The 21,975-nt window shown below is 43.8% G+C and overlaps 2 protein-coding genes across 5 annotated transcripts in view; both read right to left on the bottom strand.

Annotated features, from left to right (window-relative positions):
- Positions 1-1,012, bottom strand: part of PRKAG1 (protein kinase AMP-activated non-catalytic subunit gamma 1) — a 37,660-nt gene extending 36,648 nt beyond the window's left edge. Inside the window, exon 1 of the mRNA XM_044286569.1 lies at positions 944-1,012. Coding sequence (XP_044142504.1) covers positions 944-952 — 9 coding nt within the window. The 5' untranslated portion in view covers positions 953-1,012. The remainder of the gene's footprint in view (positions 1-943) is intronic.
- Positions 1,013-1,173: 161 nt separating this feature from the next.
- KMT2D (lysine methyltransferase 2D) overlaps positions 1,174-21,975 on the bottom strand; it is a 134,541-nt gene continuing 113,739 nt past the window's right edge. For all 4 annotated transcript variants that reach the window (XM_044284050.1, XM_044284051.1, XM_044284052.1 and 1 more), the window contains 14 exons: positions 21,085-21,252; positions 20,839-20,995; positions 20,684-20,756; positions 20,426-20,601; positions 16,364-16,506; positions 15,552-15,687; positions 13,924-14,057; positions 10,849-11,992; positions 9,204-9,340; positions 7,813-7,943; positions 7,093-7,378; positions 6,917-6,990; positions 6,578-6,686; positions 1,174-3,883 (listed from right to left, as the gene is read on the bottom strand). In XM_044284050.1, the coding sequence (XP_044139985.1) occupies positions 3,791-3,883; positions 6,578-6,686; positions 6,917-6,990; positions 7,093-7,378; positions 7,813-7,943; positions 9,204-9,340; positions 10,849-11,992; positions 13,924-14,057; positions 15,552-15,687; positions 16,364-16,506; positions 20,426-20,601; positions 20,684-20,756; positions 20,839-20,995; positions 21,085-21,252 (2,961 nt within the window). In that variant the 3' untranslated portion in view covers positions 1,174-3,790. The remainder of the gene's footprint in view (positions 3,884-6,577; positions 6,687-6,916; positions 6,991-7,092; positions 7,379-7,812; positions 7,944-9,203; positions 9,341-10,848; positions 11,993-13,923; positions 14,058-15,551; positions 15,688-16,363; positions 16,507-20,425; positions 20,602-20,683; positions 20,757-20,838; positions 20,996-21,084; positions 21,253-21,975) is intronic.

Genomic DNA, 21,975 nt, shown 5'->3' with positions numbered 1-21,975 from the left:
TCTGTGGATATCAGAGCACAGAGATCCTGCTGATCGTTTCTTCAAGTGCCTGCATAGTCATCCTATGAATCAGCGCAAGATGTGTACAGATTCCCTTCAGCAGTAATACTGAGGGCGCGGGGTACATTCACACAACCGACTATGCGGGCACCGGCCGTGTGACTCCTGCATCACATATGCGTTGACCTTTGACTTGAATGGGTCCGCAATCCGCGGCGTGGAGGCACAGATATGTGAATAAAACTGTGGGGACGCCTTTAAGGGTCCTCACACACATGAATTGGGCGCCTGTTTTTTTTTCTGAGAAAAATGAAGTTTAATATATGCAAATGAGCCCCTGGGAGCAGCGGGGGGTGTTGCAGGTACACATAGAGGCCCGGATCTGTCAAAGTGCAGAGGGAGCAGCATTGGTTGAGAAAGCGGAGCCTCTCGGTGTAACAGCGACGCCCCCGTTGCTCCTAGAGGCTCATTTTCATATATATCAGTAATGCAGGCGCATATGAACATGGGACCAACACAGATGCCTTCAGCTACCAAGTGACATGTAACAGGTCAGACAGTTTCATAGGTACAAATCTGCTGACCGGTGCCATAAAAAAATGCAGAAAAACGCCACTAAAACCTGTGTGAAAAGCCCAGTCTGAAAAGGAGCCAGGGAGTAATAGAGGAGGGGATGTCAGTGCTCCCCATGCGAGTTGTCAGGCTCAGAGACCACAAGCTTCTGCTTTCTATGGCACCGCTAAGACTAATACACAGCCTGAAGCTGACCGCAAGCTGTGGCCGCCCACAGAAGCCGCAGCTCGCCGCCTCCCCTGCCTCACAGCGTCAGTGACAGGAAAACCTCCGGTGTAGGGAGCACCGTCCCTGGCAAGTTACCACAGGGCCTCGGTCTACCCATAGCGGCCCCTTCCACACCAAGCGCCAGCTCCACTCAGACTCTCACCGAATCCATTGCGGCCTCTTCATCAGATACAGCACACGGCAGGCGACTTCCGCCCTCCTCTGAGCAAACTTCCGCCCGTAGTTTTACGTCACATCCTGAAGAGACGTCAAAAGGCGCGCCCAGCCGCCATCTTGGATGGGGCGCTGTTAACCCCTTCAACGCCGGCGAGCACAAGCAAGCAGTGCAAGCACCGTCACACACAAAAAAAATAAAAAATCTCGACCACCTCCAAGTATTTAAAATGCATTTTTATTTGTCCTTTAAAAACAAACCAAAAAGAAGCAATTAAGCTTTTCTTACTTGCCTCTCTCACATAAATTATATACATTTCAAAATTATATTCAATACAAAACATGCCACGTACAAGTTTTTATTTTCTTTTTTTTTTCTTAAAAAAAAAAAAGGAATAATTTTATGTTTTTTTTTTTTTTCTACGAAGGACAAATCTTCTGTACAGAATCCTGCACCGCACAAATTACAGCTCCCTATGGAATCTCGTCGCAAAAACAACAAAAAATAAAAATAAAAAATGGAAAGAAAAACACTGATGAAAAACATACTTGCAGATGGAGATCAAATAAAACCCCCAATAAAACACGGCAAATGAAAGTGTTTATACAAGCAGGGGGGAGGGGGACGAAATCAAGTATTTCAAGCATGGGTTTGGATTATAGTTTATATATATATATAGATTTATATAAAAAAAATAAAAACTGTATAGGGTTTACCTAAAAGCTACATTACAATAGGTCGTATCTAGAATAAGCTAATAGCTCTAGAGTCTGACAGGGATGGCCCGTCAGTTTCCGACGAAAAGGTCGATGCTCTTTCCAAATTTATTGTTTAAAAAAAAGAGGAGGGGGGGATTAAAATGAAAGGGTAAATTTCATTTCATATTTTCAGGCTTTTCATAGTGTCCAGTGGTTTCTCAATAATACGGTGTCCGACTATGCACAACATTTAATTTTTTATGTCTTTTTCTTTTTGTCTATGGTTTATTTACATTTCTCTTTAATTTTGTACAATTTTGCAGCTTTTAAACAGTTGTGGAAGCAGCTTTGTGTTAAAAAGCAACAGCACTTAATTTTCTATCATATTCACACTAGCTTCGATTTTTAAATGCCCTTGGATGCTGATCGCCACTGATTCCTCTGTGCGCTCTGAACGTAAATGGCCATCGCTGCGGTGGGGGGAGGGGTACGGTACAGCCATGGTAGGTTGGCAGGGCAGAAGTGGGTGAAGGATTACTCTCTGCTCAGGGGGCGGGAAGCAGTAACATAGATATTCAGAAACCAGTATGGAAGCCAGAGGATTGTGACCTACACTGCCAAGGACTGCGACGTCGCTGTACTTCACCCTTCTAACAGAGTAGGATCATTGATCACAAAGCGTGTAGCGTACGCAAAGATCTAGGACACCATGCCAGTCGTAGAAAAGGACCCTGTACTTCCCTCACAAGGCTGTAATACATAAATATAATTACATGTACAAATAAATAACACCCCCCTTCACCTATTCCCACCCCATGTACTGTGCTAAAAAATAAGAATAATCAGGATATGAATTACAGGCCGGAGAGAAGAATACCGCAGGTGAAGAAAAGAAATAAAAAGCGTGTTTGGGAAAGACAGCAGTGCATTTCTAAAACCAGAATCGAAGGAAAGCCCGTTGCATCAAAATATACTAATATCCTATTTTTTGTCTTTCTTCAGAGGGTCTTTAGAGAAATACTGTGATTGCTGAGCATCGTGAAGCACAGATTGCTGAGAGAATATAAACCAAGGTAAACAGTCAATCGCTCACTCACGTCGGCTGCCGTGAATAGCAGCTTACTCCACCCCATCCCAAATTCTGGGTGTTTCTACTACCTCGCGTCCCATGTACTGTGTAGAGGGGGGCGAGATTTCAGGCACAGAATAGGGCAGAAAATGGATTGCTTTAGGACAGACCACAAGCAGGCAGTTAGCAGAAAACACAATCCTTAGTGCACTCCTACCCGCTCTGAGCCATATTGTATGGCTAGGGAGCAGGTCACAAAGCTTCAGTTGGGGGAGGTCAAAAATAAAAAAATGAAAAAAAAAATGTTTAAAACAAAATTCATGACCGTCTGAGGATGGGTGGTTTATGTTTGCATTTACAGTCCCATCATAAGAGCTGTGTCCATGTTTATGAGGTGCTATCTATTTTAGATTGCCGTGGGAGTGTCACATATACACATTAGTATCCGACAGGCAGATGAGGTAGGTGCTGGCCAGGTGCCTCTGGGATTGGGTAGCTGTGACCGGTAACAGTCGAGGGACTGTCTCTTGCGCTCAATGAAAGCATCTCCTGTGCTCTTTTTTCTGCAGTCTTATGTGCTCTCTTTTGCGCTCGGAGGGTCCTGTAGATTTAGGATTGTCAAACTGCTTTGTTAACTAGTGACTTATTTTTTCTTTTTTTTCTCCGTTTTATGCATTCAAGAGAACGCAAAATTATTATTTAGGAAAAAAAAAATTCAAAAGCGATAAAAAACTAAAACTTCCTTCCTAGTTGGAGCATTTCTTACTTGGAGAAAGAAAGTGGTGCTACACGAAACATATGCCCGGCTAGAGTGTTTAGGGAATGTTCTCTGCAGAAGAGCTTTCTCTTGCAGTTTCTTCCGTCCACTACAGTAAAAGCCTTCAGACATGGTGACACCACCACACCTTCCATTATCAGGAGGCATTAAGCTTGGGTAACTGTTGCCAGGAAGGCTTCAAAAGTTGTCATGAAGTGATGGTAGAGACACATGTTCTACGCTTGGCTCCTAGGCTTTCCAAAGGAAGGGCACACTGAAGATGACTGGAGGCAGTTGAATTTTCCCCGCTTTCAATTCATCCATTTGCGGCAGTTCCATGCCCCACAGTGACATGGAATCTTGTGCTGATCATCTTCAAAGTCAAACTGGTAGTCATAGGTGAGCTGGAAGCAAGCAAGACAGACATGAGAACAGTTTTTACACTCTGGAGGCCATTTATCATGAGAGGAATTTTTTAAGGAATTTTCCTGAAGTCTGCATTGCCGTAAATTGTGCCACATTTGATGAATCTGATGCAATATTTGATAAATTTTGTTCATTTTTAAGATTCAACACTTCAGTATAGAGGTGGCATAGAAAGTGGAGTAACACCTCAAGACAGGAGTAAGATTACAACAATTATTGTGACATTAAAAGGGGTAATCCCATCTTAGACAATGGGGGCATATCGCAAGGATATGCCCCCATTGTCTGATGGTGCGGGTCCCACCTCTGGGACCCGCACCTACAACGAGAACGGAGCCGGGGAGAGTTGTGGCTGGAGGACCCCGGGTTTCCCAGGGTCCGACCACCACCAAGCGCTGCTCCCCGCCTCTCCCATTGAAGTGAATGGGAGTGCACCGCACATGCGCGGCCAACGCTCCCATTAATCTCTATGGGGCCGACGGAAATAGCCGAGTCAGCACTCGGCTATTTTCGGCGGCTCCATAGAAATGAACGGAGGGCGGCTGCGCATGGGCAGTGCGCCCTGCTCCGTTCTCCTTGTAGGTGTGGGTCCCAGCGATGGGACCCGCACCCATCAGACAATGGGGGCACATCCTTGCGATATGCCCCCATTGTCTAAGAGGGGATAACCCCTTTAAAGGGAGTCTTTCACCTAAAGTCACCATTATAGAACACTAACATCAGGATCTCCATTACATTCCCCATAGTAGAATGTTACCTTCCATATTGCTGTCCATCGCCGATTTTCTCAGAAAAACACTTGTATTCAATATGTTAATTAGCTTCTGAAGGTGCTCAGGGGTGGTGTTCATGCAGCCGATGCCGAGACCCCTCGGGGCTTTTCATACGAAATCCCTCCTTTCACCCCTCTGGCCTGCCCTAGGTTCTTCTGATTACGTCCTCCTCTTAGTGAGAAATCCAGCGCCTGCGTACTTCATTACCCATTATGGGCAGAGGCACAAGGCCAGCTAGATAGGGATTTACGGGCCGGCACATGCGCAGCGAATCTTGTGAACTGTGCTGGATTTCTCACTAAGTGGAGGATGTAATCAGAAAAACCTAGGGCAGGCCAGAAGGGTGAAAGGGGAGGGTTTTGTATGAAAAGCACCGAGGGGCCTGGGCACCACATGGGCACCTTCAGAATCTAACTAACATATTGAATAAAAGTGTTTTTCTGAGAAAATCGGCGATGGACAGCTATATGGAAGGTAGCATTCTAATATGGGGAATGTAATGGAGATCCTGATGTTAGTGTTCTATATTGATGATTTTAGGTGAAAGACTCCCTTTAAAAAGTCAGTTGATAAACGTGGCTTACATTAGCTGAACAGGCTAACCACGCCCACTTTCCAAACCAACCTTCAAAACTCAAGCGGTGTAAAAAAAATAAGCTTAAAAAAAAAAAAAAAAAAAAAAAAAAGTGCTATTCTGTGACTTTTTGAAGCCAGAATTCTGGAGTGGAGGGCTTGATAACTTCCTCCATTAGGGCTCATGCACACAAACGTGTTCCAACTGTGCCCGTATTGCGGCCTACATTGAATGAGTTCGCAATCCGGAAGATATGGAGCGGAAAGCCACGGATGCACTACGGAGTGCTTATTTGTCAGACCCCAACCAATCAGCTGTTTGAGAAGGCACCTGCGATCACCAAGCACCGCACCATACATTGTACAGCGGCTCAGTCCTAATTATGTCAATGGAGCTGAGCTGCGCCTAGGCCATGTGACCGACGAATGTCACATCAAATGGTCTATCTAGGCTAAGCTGTGAGAAGGCTACTGCTTGTGTAGGTGCCTTCTCAAAACAGCTGATTGGCAGGGGTCCCGGGTGTCGAAACCCCACTGATCAGATACTGATGACTTATCCAGAGGTTAAATAAAATCTCAAGAAAACCACTTTAATGTCTTAGGGTACTTTCAGACTTGCGGCAGAGGAATCCGGCAGGCAGTTCCGTCACCGGAACTGTCTGCCGGATCTGTCAAAACGTATGCCAACTGATGGCATTTGTAAGACTGATCAGTCGTACAAATGTATTGAAATGCCGGATCAGTCTTTCCGGTGTCATCCGGAAAAACAGATCCGGCATATATTTTTTTTCAAATTTTTTCGGTCTGAGCAGAAGGACGGATCCGGCTTCGGCACTAATACATTCCTATGGAAAAAGAATGCTGGATCCGGCATTCCGGCAAGTTTTCCAGATTTTTGGCCAGAGACAAAACAGTAGCATACTGCGGTATTATCTCCGTCTTGAACAGTCAAAAAGACTGAACTGAAGACATCCTGATGCATCCTGAACGGATTGCTCTCTATTCAGAATGCATGGGGATAAAACTGATCAGTTCTTTTCCGGTATTGAGGCCCTAGGACAGAACTCTGTGCCGGAAATGAAAAACGCTAGTGTGAAAGTACCCTTAGCCTCAGGCTCACCATATAAAAAATAAATAAAATAAAATGTACAATAATTCTTTAACTGTTTAACATTTTCGGTGACAATGCTGCACCGTTTTCAAGATGCATGTTTATGTTAACATCTGGAGCCAGACAGACTGGAGTCCAGACTGTTTGTACTGGAGTTTTGTCTAGACTGGAATTACAGGAAGCCAGAAAACCAATTAAATAGTGGAAACATCTACCTCCTCGCCTTTTGGTATCCTACGACTAGAGATGATGATGATTTTGTCTTCTCTGTCAAACGTGACTACCTCAGCAACACAGTTAGGGGCACAGGAATGGTTGATGTACCTGCAATATCAGGCAAATCATAAAACAGTCTTGTACAATGTGGGAAAAGCACAGGGTTTGGTTAGGCTCAAGCAAGTTTAAAGAATTTTACAGCACTATAAAATTTGACATAATTTGACAGCTATTCATATCTGATCAGGGAAAGTGTCCATAACTGAACATCTAGATACATTTCAAAAATTGGTTCTTCTGGCAAACATTTCTGTCCTATCCAAAACCTATACACTTACCTAGCAGGACCACCAGTCAAAGTGGCATCGATCACGTGCTCATTATTAATTCGGAACATGTAGATTCCCCGATTCTGTGAACACAACAGGAATATAAAAAAAAAAAATCAGGGAATGCGAGATTTGCTAGAAATTACACCGAATGTTGACATCAAGACGCAGTTAAGATTACGTACCTGCTCTTCATAGATTTTCTCTCGACGGTTTGCAACTTCATTTCTTATGATAGTGCCAATGTATTCTATTACCATGGTGTGCTTCTCCAGATCTTTGGCAGCATATAGCCCTAGTCCTTGAATTCGAGAACGAGCCAGATACACATTGTTCTTCCACTCAGTCTTTAGCCTGCGGTACTGGGATGACTTTGAGTGCACAAACTGCTTGCTGTAAGGTGTATTGGTCTCCCCTGTAAAGGTGCTCTGATAGGCTTTGGACATACTAGTGCTATTAAGCGTGTGAGGCCTGCAAGAAAAAAATAAATAAATCGGCTTTCACAAAATATATTAAGAAACCTACAATGTTAATCCATCAGTAGAAAATATACTTGGATGGGTTGGCCCCTCTCATTCCCATCAGCCCCATAGACGTAAAAGAAGTGGTGGCCACGCTTGTCCTTTGTGCTTCCCATTCATTTCTATAGGACTTCTGAAAATAGCAGAGAGCGCTGCTTGGCCATTTTCAGCAGCCCCATTGAAGTAAATGGACGGTGGCCGCACATGCACAGTTCCCTCTTCTCCACTTTGCGGGCTGCGTCCTAGAGATAGGTGCGGGTCCCAGAGGTGGGACCAGATGAAGGCCACATAGCGCTCGTTGAAGAGCGAATGCAGTTATTTAAGGAGTATTGCGGTAGGAGTGCCTGGGATTTTAAACTACATTTCTACTGATCTAAACCTTACCGTTTATAGTGGGTCATAATCTTGGGCTCTGACCTGGCACAGCCAGTTGGGTTAATCATAAGCGGCAGCTCCATTAAAGGATGTCGACCATACCGGAAGAGATAGTTCTGACAGTTCTCTACTCCAGGTAACTAGAAATAAGACATACAAGAATTAAAAATCAGTACACCTACTTGTTGGTTTACAAAAATATAATCCTGTCACACAGAGCTGAAGCAGGGAAGCTGTGTATAGGCCATATGACCGATGAACGTGACATCACTGGCCTAGGAAGAGGCTGCAGTTATGAGCAGAGCACCCCAACCGCTTCAAAAAGCTGATCGGTGGGGATCCGACTCCTGGCACCAGATCACAGGCCGATTACCTATTCCGAGGACAGGTCATCAATATTCGACTGCATCTTATCAGATATACAGAGGGAGGTGGGCTTCCTCTGCCCCTTGATTGCTGTTGTGCTATTCCTTCATTATTTTAACTAGAAGGCATGAATTAATTGCTGGAGGTATGCACAGACACACACTATCCAATCAGTGCTGCCACTGTCAGACTGTGCAGGGACACCCCCCCCAACTGGTTACCACCCCTCTGTACCCTTACTGCCGAGTGCTAGGAATTCATTGATAACTTCTAGCAGGAATAATAAAGGAATGGCACAGCATAGAGTCATAAGAATAGAGGCTCCAGAATTGTTAGTATATGGGGAATGCATGAAGCTATTAAAAAAGGAATGTCAGGAGAGGTGACAGGTCCTCTTGCACACAACTGTATGGCTTTTTCAATATTTTGCGGTCCACAAAAAATACGGTGACGTCAGTGTGCATTCCATTTTTTGCGGAAGGGAACAGCTGTCCCGATCGAACAGTAATATCCTTGAGGATCCATCGAAATGAATGGTTCCGTATACGAAACGCAAAAAAATGGAACGTAAACGGAAAAAACAAACATTCGTGTGCAAGAGGCCCTAAAGAAAATGCGCACATTTTCCGTTGTCCTATTTTATCTAAAAGTACACTTAAAATTGAGAAATCTATAAAGAAATCTGTGCCCCAGGCATGTCCCTCTACTACTTCACATGGCTGTAAGAACAATGGCTGGAGCAGGAGCCTCCCCTGCTGTGTCCTGCCTGCAGTAGGACAAAAAGATTGTTATGCCCAGCCACTTTTGGTAATCACACTTCTTTAACTGGCCACCAGTCAAAAATGGAGCAGATCAGGAGATTTCACTGCAGGTTTTCTACAAGACTGTCAGGATCACGCAGAAAGTGCTGAACACTGACAAACCGTGAGGGCAACTATAGTCTTATTTACTTAGCATTCATTTCCAGGTTTAGTTTTCCTTTAACAAATGCTATAAAAATTACAATATTTGAAAACTTTTCCGGTGTAACTTACAGACTCGGCGATGCGCAGCACCGCGTGCAGTGTCAGTCCAAACATATCCTCCCCTTTCAGATACTCTGGGAAAAGGCGAAGCATTCCAGTTTCTCTCCTCATGCGTGCAACAGGCTCCGCAACGCGATTCCAAAGAGCTGATGTGGACAGAAAAGAAAAATTTAGCTACTGTCTCTATGGTCAACACCACCAGAGTTTTAAATTTCCGTTATTGGGATCCGTCACAGGATCTCAATAGTGGAGGAAACGCTTCAGTTTTGTCCCCATTCATTGTCAATGGGGACTAAACTGAACGAAACACAGTGCACCAGAATGCATTCCATTCCACTTGGTTGCGTTCCCATGACGCAGACAAAAGCAGCAAGTGCGTCCTGGGATGTGGAGCAAGATGGAATCACAATGTAAGTCAATGGGGACGAATCTGTTTTCTCGGACACAATACAAAACGGATCCGGCCCCCATTGACTTTCAATGGCAGTCATGACGGCTCAGTTATGGCTATTTTAAAGATTATACAACCGGATCCGTTCATATCAGATGCAGACAGTTGTATCATCATGACCTAAGCGTTTTTGCTGATCCAGTGATCCAGATGTGAAAGTAGCCTAATTCAACTGTATATGAACAGATGAAGAGTATGGCTATATCAACCACAGTCTTCAGAAGATTACATTTAGTCATTAAAAACTGGAATCTAGCAATTTCTTAGTTGCTGGGAAGAACCAGTGTGGAGCATATAATTACAGATCTATTTGGCAACACCCAACCTTGCTAGAAACATATACATTACATAATTACGGATGCAAACTACTTCATTGTTTGGAAAAGATCCCTTAAAATGTATTCGATTTTACTATGACTTTTAATGAAGCCGATGAACCTCCAGTCTATGGATTAATTTACAAAGCTATATGTAATAGTTTGTGAGAGCTATGTTTTGCACCAATGGAGGAATAGGATCCAAATCAGATCAGAGTGAGCAAAACAAAAGCATCAGCAGATCTGTACCTATGACACTGGCTGACCTGTTACGTGTCACTTGGCAGCTGAAGACATCTGTGTTGGTCCCATGTTCATATGTGCCCGCATTGCAGAGAAAAATGTTTTAATATATGGAAATAAGCCTCTAGGAGCAACGGGGGTGTTGCCATTACACCTAGAGGCTCAGCTCTCTCTGCAACTGCCGCTCCCTCTCCACTTTGATTGACTTAGGAGAAGTCGGGACCAGGCGTGATCACGTTTACACTGCCTGGTCCTGTCAACAAGTGGAGAGGGCGTAGCAGTTGCAGAGAGAGCAAAGCAAGTAGGAGTAACGGCAAAGCCCCTGTTGCTCCTATAGGCTCATTTGCATACATTGAAACATAATTTTTCTCAGCAGTGCAGGCGCATATGTACATGGGACCAACACAGATGTCTTCAGCTGCCAAGTGCACATGTAACAGGTCAGCCAGTGTCATAGGTACAAATCTGCCGACAGGTACCTTTTAAAAAACATGCAGGCTTGGACGTCTGGACGAGGGAGTTGGAAAGTAAGTCAACAGCTACTGACGGTTCACATTATAAAAGAGGAAGGTGTCCTTTAATATGCTGGGACTCTTATCAAACAATCAGCAAATGCGATTACGTTTTACGTAGAAAAACCTACCTTGGGGAGAGGAGTCTCTCAGCACCACATCCTCATAACCATATTCAATAACTTGAACAGTGAATTCTGGCTGACCATTGTTATCACACACTCTACAGCGATACGAACAGCGACGATGACTATGTCTCATACTCCAGTATATTCTTGTGGCCTCATATCCCACTGGATATAAGGCAGTGACGCTGTGAAAGTCTTGTATTTGATGAGGCAGAAGCTGGCCAATGGCATGAAAAACAAGTCCTCCAACTCTGAACATGTGGATACGGTCCCCACGCTGAATGATACTGGCAATTTGACTGACTTCATCACGTTCAATATATACTCGCCGGAAGACTGCAAAGCAACTCAGTTCTTGCTCGCAAGGCCCTTTTAACTTGTGCACTGGACAAAGCATCGTCTTGTCTTTGAAAAACATGCACTTGGCACGGATGGCACAGGCAAAGTGATAGACATTTGGGCAGCGTATGCGGTTGCAGCTATTCGTGGCACCTGTTTTCTGGCACAGGGTGCACTTTGTAAGCAACCCCCGATGCAGTGCCACTTCCACATTAATCAGAGCACCCCCTTGGGTCTCATATACCTCTGTAGACCATAAAGCACAGTTAAGGTGAACCCAGAGATCAAGATCCAGGTTAAGAAGCCGTGCAGGTCCATCAGTAGGTCCATCGCCCTCCTCATGACAAAAGCAACACTTTCGGAGATCAGGAGGCAAGGTGTCAGGCTTTAGAGTAGTGCCAAGTCTTTCTATTACCTCGCAAATCTCCTTCTCGCAATTCCGCGAGCCGATTTTTTGGAAAGTGATTAAGATGTGCAGTCTCTTCCAACGAACACCTTTCCACTTCTTCATTTTTGGCCGGGATTCTTCCGAATTTTCCTCAGAGGGGCGCGCCCTTTGCTTAATTTTGGCTGCTTCTATAGATTCCTCATTAATTGGTGACTGAGTTGGAGGCAGAGGGCACAGTATAGGAGTGGGAACTGGTTCTGGTTCAGGAGCAGGAGGTTCAACAGGACTAGCAGGTGAAGGTGAAAATGGAGAGGGAGGAGGAGACGTTTCTTCAGGTAACACAGGAAGTTGGCGAACATCCAGATTGGACACATTATTAACATAACAATGATTTACCGTCTTCTCTACATCAGTCTCCTCCTAGAAAAAATATCAGACGCACCATTAAAGGAGACAGCTCAAGTGGCGTTCACAATCAAGATAACTATATATAATACATTTTATTAATGCAACTGGGTGAGTAGGCAGAGTTGACACCTTATCCCACCAAAAGCCCCTTTATGCAATGGGTTTTCCAGGAGTAATACTCACCTTACAAATCCCCTGCCAGTGTTTGCCTGATCCTCAGACCATCTTTGTGTATCGGGAAACAGATGATGTGGCTTGTAAGGACTAGGGATGCGCAAACTTCTGTTTTCAAGTTCAGCATACAAGGTTCGTGTTATCCAAGAATTCCGTTATGGATTCCGCTACTACAGACCATAACTTGAATTCAGTTATGGTCCGTGGTAGTGGAATCCATAACAGAATTCTTAGATAACCTGAATCCGAACCTTGTAAGCCAAACTTGAAAAACAGAAGTTTGCTCAACACTAGTAAGTACATGACCACTGCAGTCAACATAGTGGTCTCAGGTCAAGATGACATGACTAGTATTGAGTAGTGATGAGCGAACTTCTGTTTTAAGTTCGGCGTCTAAAGTTCGGCTTCCGGTTAGCGGAGAATCCCGATATGGTTCCCGATATGGATTCCGACTTCCGTTGTGGTCCGTGGTAGCGGAATCAATAATGGCCGATTATTGATTCCACGGACCATAACTGAATTTAGAATCCATAACGGGATACTTTGATGACCCGAACTTTAGACGCCAAACTTAAAATACAAGTTCGCTCAACACTAGACATGACATCACGAGAGTCGAGAAAACTGAGACCATCAGGGGGCTAGGAAAGCACCCACAGGGTATCGCTTAGCTATTCCTGTCTGTAAAAGACTTCATGGACATGAACTGTCTATTCTTCTGGCTGCACTTTTAAAGGGGTATTTCTATCTCAGACAATGGGGGCATATCGCTAGGATATGCCCCCATTGTCTGATAGGTGCAGGTCCCACCGCTGGGACCTGCATCTACAACGAGGTGGGGAGCGCTGTGGCTGGAGGACCCCGGATTTCCCGGGGTCCATCCAGCACTAGGCACTGCTCCCATAGAAGTGAATGGGAGCGCAATGCGCATGCGTGGCACATGCTCCCATTCATTTCTATGGGGCAGACGGCAATAGCCGAGCCAGCGCTCAGCAATTTTCGGCGGCCCCATAGAAATGAATGGAGGGCAGCTGCGCATGCGCCCTCCGTTCATTTTCCCACTCCGTTCTCATTGTAGGTGCGGGTCCCAGCGATGGAACCCGCACCTATCAGACAACGGGGGCATATCCTAGAAATATGCCCCCATTGTCTGAGATGGGAAAACCCCTTTAAAAATTGTTTGCCAGGAGAGTGAAATACCTTGCAACTGGAGCAGGGCGCCTGGAAATCGTAGTGTCATTTCTTTGGGCAATAAACTTTAAGGGGTTCTGCACTTTGTTTAAACTGATGATCTATCCTCTGGATAGATCATCAGCTTCTGATCGGCGGTGGTCCGACACCTGGGACCCCCGCCGATCAGCTGTTTGAGAAGGCAGCGGCGCTCCAGCAGCACAGCGGCCTTCTCACTGTTTACCGCTGGCCGAGTGACGTATCGACTTGTATCAACTGGCCTGGGCGGGGCTCCATTTAGGGAACGGAGCTTAGCCGCGCCCAGGCCAGTGATATTAGTCGTGACGTCACTAGCCCTGCGGTAAACAGTGAGAGGGCTGCGGTGCTGCTGGAGTGCCGCTGCCTTCTCAAACAGCTGATCGGCAGGCGTACCGGGTGTCGGACCCCCGTCGGTCAGATGCTGATGATTTATCCAGAGGATAGATCATCAGTTTAAACAAAGTGCAGAACCCCTTCAATACAGCAGCAAGTACTTTACTGGTTCAGTTATTAACTGTCCCCGAAAATATCTACAGGGGAATAAGAACACAAATATTAACCTGTGTTAGAAGAGTAATAATGTCCAGCTCATTCTTCAGTGTGTAACCGGGAAGTACTGCATCGAGCTGCTTGAGCCAGTCAGTGCTATTCTCCAGTTTTGCCGGTTCAGATTTGTCCTTGTCACTGGTGTCACCTGTAAGGATGGCATTTACAATTTAAAAGCTGACTGTAAATGAATCATGAAGTAAATATCTGTTCAGAAGAACGACAACACTTGTTAAGTTACATATTGCAGTGCATCATAAAAACGTTAACCCAATTAAACAGAGTACTACCTCCCAGTGAGTAAATATATAAGAATATTTGTGAGCCCTTTGCTGATTGACACTTTGCTCTATTGTAGAGTAGAATACAAGAGATTGCAGCCTGTTCAGACAGGTAAAAAGCTAACTATTAATTTGAATACTAACAGAGCATAAAATGGCTGCCTTCATGAAAACTACTTTATCTTAAAAAGAGTTAGGGCTCTTTTACAGGAGCAGATAGAAAAATAAAAAAAAGTTATGGCTCAAGGAAGATGGGGAAGAAAAATGGAAACGAGAAAAAAAACAAAAAAAAACAAAAAAAAAAAAAACACTTTGGTACCGTAAGGGCTGTTTCACATGAGCAGATGCCGTGACGTGACAGAGAGCCAAGCCGCGCTCTGGACAGCAGAGACACGGAGCATTCACATGATTGATAATGCTCTTTGCCGCTCTGTGACCTTTTCACTACAAAGTCACAGTAAAAAAAGTTGTCACCGTGATTGTGTAGTAAAAAGGTCACAGAGAGGCAAAGAACGTTATCAATCATGTGAATGCTCCGTGTCTCTGCTGTCCGGGGCTTGGCTCTCTTTCACGCTCTCCACGGACAGCACATGTCCCCATTCATTTTAATGTGTGTATTCACACATCAGTGTTTTAGCACAGTCCGTGGGTCAGTGTTTTTAGCACGGATGTATGCTCTATTTTGTCCATGTTCACGGATCCATCACGCCCATTATAACCTATGGGTCCGGGTTGCATCTGTGTTTCATGGATCATTAGGAAGAGATGCTTTGAAAATAGTTTTTTTTCAGCTGTGCAGGATCATTGAAACACGGATGGCACACGGACCCAACCCAGATCCTTAACGGACAGCTTCACGGATGCATCACTGACCATCTTCTCACGGATTTGAGCACTGACATGTCTTTTTTTTTTTTTATTGCTAATGGCTAGGGACAGGGAACATTTTTCTAATATATGGTACTATATTTAGGGAAAACGTATTTATAGTAGAAAACTTGTTCAGAGCCGCTGCTAAGGAACATCCATCTCCCTAACAGCGCAGTGACTGGCTGGGAGCTGGTGGGCGTCCCCCTCATATAGTAGGGAAATAAAAGGTATAACTAGATGAGATATACATTAATGTATAAATAGCTACACGCTCCTGCTCCCTGACAAACCATTCCATTTCTGTAGCATGTTTTTCAGACTTACTTGTCACAGAAGCCATGAAGCTTTCAAAACAATATCCCCAGACTTTAAACACCAAGTACACATTGTACCGGAAGGAGAACGCTTTGTAAATCTTAGAAAGGAATATTTCAAGCAAAAACAGAAAACACAGGCTGGAAAAAAAGTATCCCACATTACAGTCCACTCACCTTCTGTGGAGGGGTCCAAACGTTTCTTTATTTCGACATTACTTTTTAGACCACTCTCAGGGAAAAGAACTTCATAAGAATTTGGTAGCTTGATGCTCAGCAAACCAGCTACTGCGGTAACGACACCATTCAAATTCTGCAGATGAAAGCAGATGCAAAAGTTAAATACGGCAACTCCCCCAAGTTGTGTATTCTGGGGGTTGTGGATGAGGAGTCATGGTCTCATTACCATAGAATCTTTATAGTTGAAACTTTATTCCTTGCCAGAAAGACAATTGCCTTGAGGTGGATGGGTGATCTCCCTCCCTCTAAGGGACAGTGGATCTCCCTGGTGAATCATGCAGTCTCTATGGAGAAGGTTGTCTTTAAGCACAGAGGGTGCCCTCAGAAGTTCGATAGAGTGTGGGGCGACTGGTGTGCCTCTCCGATCACTCTGCACTCTTCGCACATGTTTATGACTGGCGATGGTCCTTAGTGACCCTCATCCCCAACCCCACTGGGCTTACATTGTCGTATGCGGTCCTTAATGTATTCATGCTCTATTGTGTGTACGGTGCTGTACCCTGGGTTGATTGTGCCTTATTCCATTCACCTTCCCCTGTCTGGGGCTCTCGGTATATTTGCATTTCTGTCGTTTATAAGATTGTTTAACTTGCTCTTCATATTCTTGACCCCTGCGTGGGTTGATGTAATGTCATGTGTGCATCATGCTTGTGATTGACATCGCTTAATAAAACGAGTTAAAAAAAAACAAAAAACGGCAACTCCCAATACGTATACTCCTTTACGTTGACTTGCACCCCTTAACGTACCTTTGCTGCTGCTGCAGATAATGTTAACATGACAGACACCTCACTGCCCTTCGTTTTATCCCACGATACCGTTCCTTCAGGAACATTTAAAATGGTTTTATCAGCAGACTCCGAGGTTTCTGCAGGTTTCACATCTGGAAATGCTGTAACAACAAGTGATGAAAATTAGAAGAACAAAAAAAAAAAAAAATCTTAATGAGCAGCAATATTTCACCCAACCAATACCCAATGTCGGTCACAATTATCCTACTACGGGCTCATGCACACATTTTCTTTCAGTGCTCGTTTCGTTTTTTTCGCGGACTGTATGAGGAACCATTAATGCTAATGAGGACGCAAAAAAACTAAAGGAAGTTACTCCGCGTGCATTCCATTTCCGTATGTCCATTCCTTAAAAAAAAAATTGAACATGTCCTATTATTGTCCGCATAACGGACAAGGATAGGACTGTTCTATTAGGGTCCAGCTGTTCCGTTCTGCAAAATACATATGGTTGTGTGCATGAGCCCTAATTATGATGCACTAGGCTATACAATAAACATATGCTCCAGACACTGTAGAGTGCTTTTGTGACAGACTAAAAAAGGTCTGATGGCCATATGCTCTGTTAGGGCACATGGATGACAAAATACAGGGAAGATCCAGGAGCATCTTTTGGAGAACTCTTGAGGACCTGGTTTGTCCATGCATTAAATGAATGGACATTCATTTGAATGGCTGCTGTGTAATGCTTAATTTCCTCAGCAAAGGCTGCCGCAGGGAAAATGAAAGGTCAGGATTAGAAAAGCTGGACCCATGGTGCTCAGCTTCTATTCAAATTGGGATTGTATTCATGAGACAACCACTTTAACTCTTAGGGCTGTTTCACACGAGCAGATGCCGTGCGTGTCATCCACAGCGTGAATGACAGCCAAGCCGCGATCCGAACATCGAGCTCTGGACAGCAGAGACACGGAGCATTAACATGATTGATAACGCTCTTTGCCTCTCTGATCTTTTTACTACAAAATCACAGTGAGATAAAGTTGTCACCGTGATTTTGTAGCAAAAAGATTACAGAGCGGCACTGATCATTATCAATCAGGTTACTGCTCCGTGTCTCTGCTGTCCAGAGCGCAGCTTGGCTCTATTTCATGCTGCGGATGACACACACGGCATCCACTCGTGTGAAACAGCCCTTATTGTACCAGAGGTTTTTTTTTTTGTTTTGGCGTTTCCATTTTTCTTCCCCCATCTTCCTTGAGCCATAACTTTTTTATTTTTCTGTACGACTGCTTTTTTTTTTTTTTTTTTTTTTGAGGAACAAGTTGTACTTTCTAATGCCATAATTTATTATGTCATACAATGTAGTGGGAAGCAGGAAAGAAAATTTGCAATTCCGCCACCATTTTACGGATTCTGTTCCAACAGTGTAGCTTTTGCGGCAAAACAGACCCATGCCCCCCTTCATTCTCTGGGTCAGAACGATACCACATATGTATTGTTTTTTGTTTTGTTTTTTATGTCTAAATAGTGTACAAATAAATTATATTTTTTTACATCACCATATAACTTTTTTTAAAAATAGTTATATCAAGGGATGAGAGAATCGACTTCGGATGAAACATCTGAAGTCGATTCGCATAAAACTTTGTTTGAACACTGTATAGAGTAGGAGCTCTGTACAGTATTAGAATGTATTGGCTCCAATGAACCGAAGTTATTACTTCGCAAAGTCTTGCAACACTTCACATAACTTCAGAAATTGATTTATACTGTAAAAAATTATTTCCCAAACTCAGGTTCGGTTGCAAGGTACCACTTGACTTATTTTTCCATTACGCCATTCGCTGTATTACAAAAATATTTTTATATTTCAATAGTATGGGCCTTTTTGGTCGCGGTGATACCAACGATGTTTATATTTTTGTTAATGTAATTTTATATATATATATATAGATTTTTTTATTTTTTTTTAAGTTTTTTTACTTTTTTGTTATGATTTTGAAGCTCATGTCAGCCCACAAAATCCAATAGTTTGTTTTAAAATTTTGAACATTCATACATTTTTTATTTCCATTTAACCCATCCGCTACCAAGCGGTGCTGGAGCGATGTGTAAACATAGCGCCCACTTGCACATGCAGCAGGCGCCATGTCTCTGCGGTTTCAAAAAGCAGAGACCTGCTGCTAATTACAGTGACCGCCAATAATGCTGATCGCGGTAATTAAATGCTTTAGATGATGTGACCAAGTGAGATCACGGCATCTAAATGCGCAAAAACACACCGAAGTTTGCGGTTCCAAGCTTCCTATCGATGCCCGGTATGGCCAACTGGGGCATCGGTAGTTGTGCTAAACACTTTGGGCATCGCTGATGAGGCTGAAAGTGTTCATGCTGCAATTCTTATTTTGGTCAACAGATGGCAGGCCAGGATAAGAAATGAGCAATATTGAGTTTAAATGGCATTTTAAAAATCCCTGATTGAACAAAATGAAAATTAAAAAACAAAATTTACAGGCTCCTATATAAGCCGCAAAATAACCAAAAAAATTCCAATACGGAGAATGGTGTAACGGAAAAAAAGGTTCAAAATGGCTGATCTCTGGGTCAGAATATAGGGATGTAAAAAAAATAGAATAAAAAATGTTGCAAAGTTTACATTTATTTTTACACTATTTAGACATAAAGAACCTATACATATGCAGTATTGTTGTAATCTTACTGACCCAGAAAATGAAGGGCATGGGTCAGTATTGCCATAAAGGAAACGCAGTGGGAACAAAACCCGTAAAACGGTGGAGGAATTGTGTGTTTTTTTTTTTTCCAATTCCACCCAATTTGGAATTTTTTGTTACCGCTTCACACTATTTTTTTTATGCCATAATTAAGGCTACTTTCACACTAGCGTTCGGGCGGATCCGTTCTGAACGGATCCGCTCATATTAATGCAGACGGAGGCTCCGTTCAGTACGGATCCGTCTGCATTAATAACTTTAAAAAAATTCGCAAGTGCGCAAGTAGCCTGCGCGGATCCGTTCAGACTTTCAATGTAAAGTCAATGGGAGACGGATCCGCTTGAAGATTGAGTCAATTGGTGACATCTTCAAGCGGATCCGTTCCCATTGACTTACATTGTAAGTCTGAACGGATCCGCACGCCTCCGCACGGCCAGGCGGACACCCGAACGCTGCAAGCAGCGTTCAGCTGTCCGCGCGGAGGCGAGCGGAGCGGAGGCTGAACGCCGCCAGACTGATGCAGTCTGAGCGGATCCGCTCCATTCAGACTGCATCAGGGCTGGACGGCTGCGTTCGGGTCCGCTCGTGAGCTCCTTCAAACGGAGCTCACGAGCGGACCGACGAACGCTAGTGTGAAAGTAGCCTAATGGTGGAATTAGAAAGTACAACCTGTCCCACAAAAAACTAAGACACCATACAGCTATGTGACTGGAAACATAAAAAAAAGTTATGGCTCAAGAAAAATAGAAGAAAAATAAAAATGCAAAAACGGAAAAAAACTCTGGTGTCCTAAGGGTTAAATGTCAGAATTGCTCATTTCTTATGATGGCCTGCCATCTGCTAGCCAAAATAAGAATTGCAACTTCAATACCATCAGTCTCTTAGGGCATTGAATTCAATTACCGGCATCCTCATTGGCCGCAGAAGATGCCTGTAAGAAGGCCAGAAGCACAAGCATGATCACGGCATCTAAAAGGCTTTAATTACTGCAATTAGCAATATTACTGCGGGTCTCTGCTGTTTGAAACCGCTGAGACCCGCATGGCCATGATGCCCGCTGCACGTGCGAGCAGGCGGCATGTTTGCCCATCGGTCCAGCACCGTATATGTAAAGGCACTGGTGGCGAAGGAGTTAAAATAGTATGAATGGGCAATAGAGTTCAATAGGTCACATGACAGACTCTTTCTGTTGGACTAAACACAAACATTTATTACAAATTCCAAAACTATGGCCCGAACATGTGGTCATCATATTGCAGTGAGGCTGTGTCTAGGACTGGTTCATCCACATGGGACAATTCCTTTGGGAAGTCACCCTGAAAAGATGCTCGATATGCTGACCAACCTGGTATAGGACAACGAGGAATGAGCGGTATGACTGGAGACAAGGCTCTCTCTTCCTCCTCATCTTTGACATCACACAATGAAGGAAAGCGCTGTGTATCCTCCCCAAGAATACTCTCTGGGGAGGACGCAGGAACAATGCTATCAGGAGAATCACTTTCCTCATCACTCTCCATTCTAGATGAAGAAATAAAAGATGTTTAATTCTATGTAAGACCTACTTGCTTAATGCCGTCTACTATGTTCACGGTTATCTCACCTGACATCCTCGCTTTGGTTGTGTGGGGGAGTAGGAAGGGCAGCCAAAAGGTCCAAGCTCCGTTCATCTGTACCTGCAGAACACAGTGTTAGAAGTTGCTTAGGTACAAAATAGAGACTAAAGGAGCTGATGATTATGATGCACATTCTGCACACCTTTTTTAACTTCTGCCTCTGCACTGCTTTCAGATTCCTTCTTCGCTTCATTCAGATCTTCAGCCGCTGTTACACCATTTACCATTTTCTGCTGTACGGAAGGAGGTGGAGTTGGAGGCAAGGATGAAGGAGGTGTAGGTGGATTACTGAGGTTGTTCTTTAAAATAAAATAAGCCAAGGTTAAATATTAAATAAGCAGCTGCGCTACAACCTTCATCTAGGTATCACATGAATTTGTCAAAGTACCTTGCTGAGTAGCTGAGTGTAGTAATCTGGGATACTCTCCAGAGCACCGCTGCCGAATGATCCTTTAAGTGGGCTTTTCCCATTAACTGGTGTGCTGCTGCCAAACGGAGCAAACAGGCTGAAGTTTGCTGTAATTGAAGGCTCCATCAGAGGCAACAGAGAAAGCTCCTGTAAAAGAATCAGAAAAACGAATTTTACAGAAAAACAATTACTTGCTCTAAGGTCTCACCGTGTTTTGCTGTCTGCAAAGCACGGATACCGGCCATGTGCCTTACTCAATTTTCTTTCCTTCTGTAGAAATGCCCTATCCAAGTATAGAACACGTTTTCATTTATTTATTTTTGTGGGACTGCGGCATGGACATACAGATACGGACAGCACAGTGTGCCGTCTGCATTTTTTCTGGCCCCACTGAAATGAATGGGTCCGCATATGATCCGTGAAAATGCGAATCAGATGTGGAAAAAAAACAAAAAATAAAATAAACGGGTGTGTGCTTGAGGTCTTATTAAAGGGTTTTCCAGGGAAAATGTACTGTATGTAAAACGGCGGCCAACAGGTTAAAAATATCACTGCTCTTCACTTTATACTCCCCTGCCTGCCCAGCCAATGTTATTTCCATTGCGTCGAGCCCAGAAACAGGCAGTAAAAAGAACTGGTGCAAATTCGCAGCAGCAGAGAATCAGTGAGGCGAGTAACAACTTATTTTTAATCCATTCCCCCATTTTAAATAAAATATTTGCCCTGGATATCCCAACTGAAAGATTTTTGTGTTTTTTACAATATAGTAAAAAAACAAAAATAAAAAACCCTGCTCCACTGTTCAATACACAAGTGAAAGAGAGAATCATCAGTGAGCTTTAAGGGAATGTGACATGTATTTTGCTAGAT

This window comes from Bufo gargarizans, chromosome 3 (genome assembly GCF_014858855.1).
Source record: "Bufo gargarizans isolate SCDJY-AF-19 chromosome 3, ASM1485885v1, whole genome shotgun sequence".
In the NCBI taxonomy this organism is placed as follows: domain Eukaryota; kingdom Metazoa; phylum Chordata; class Amphibia; order Anura; family Bufonidae; genus Bufo; species Bufo gargarizans.
The sequence above is the reverse complement of the archived record's forward strand: the minus strand, read 5'-3'. Positions and strand labels throughout refer to the sequence as shown.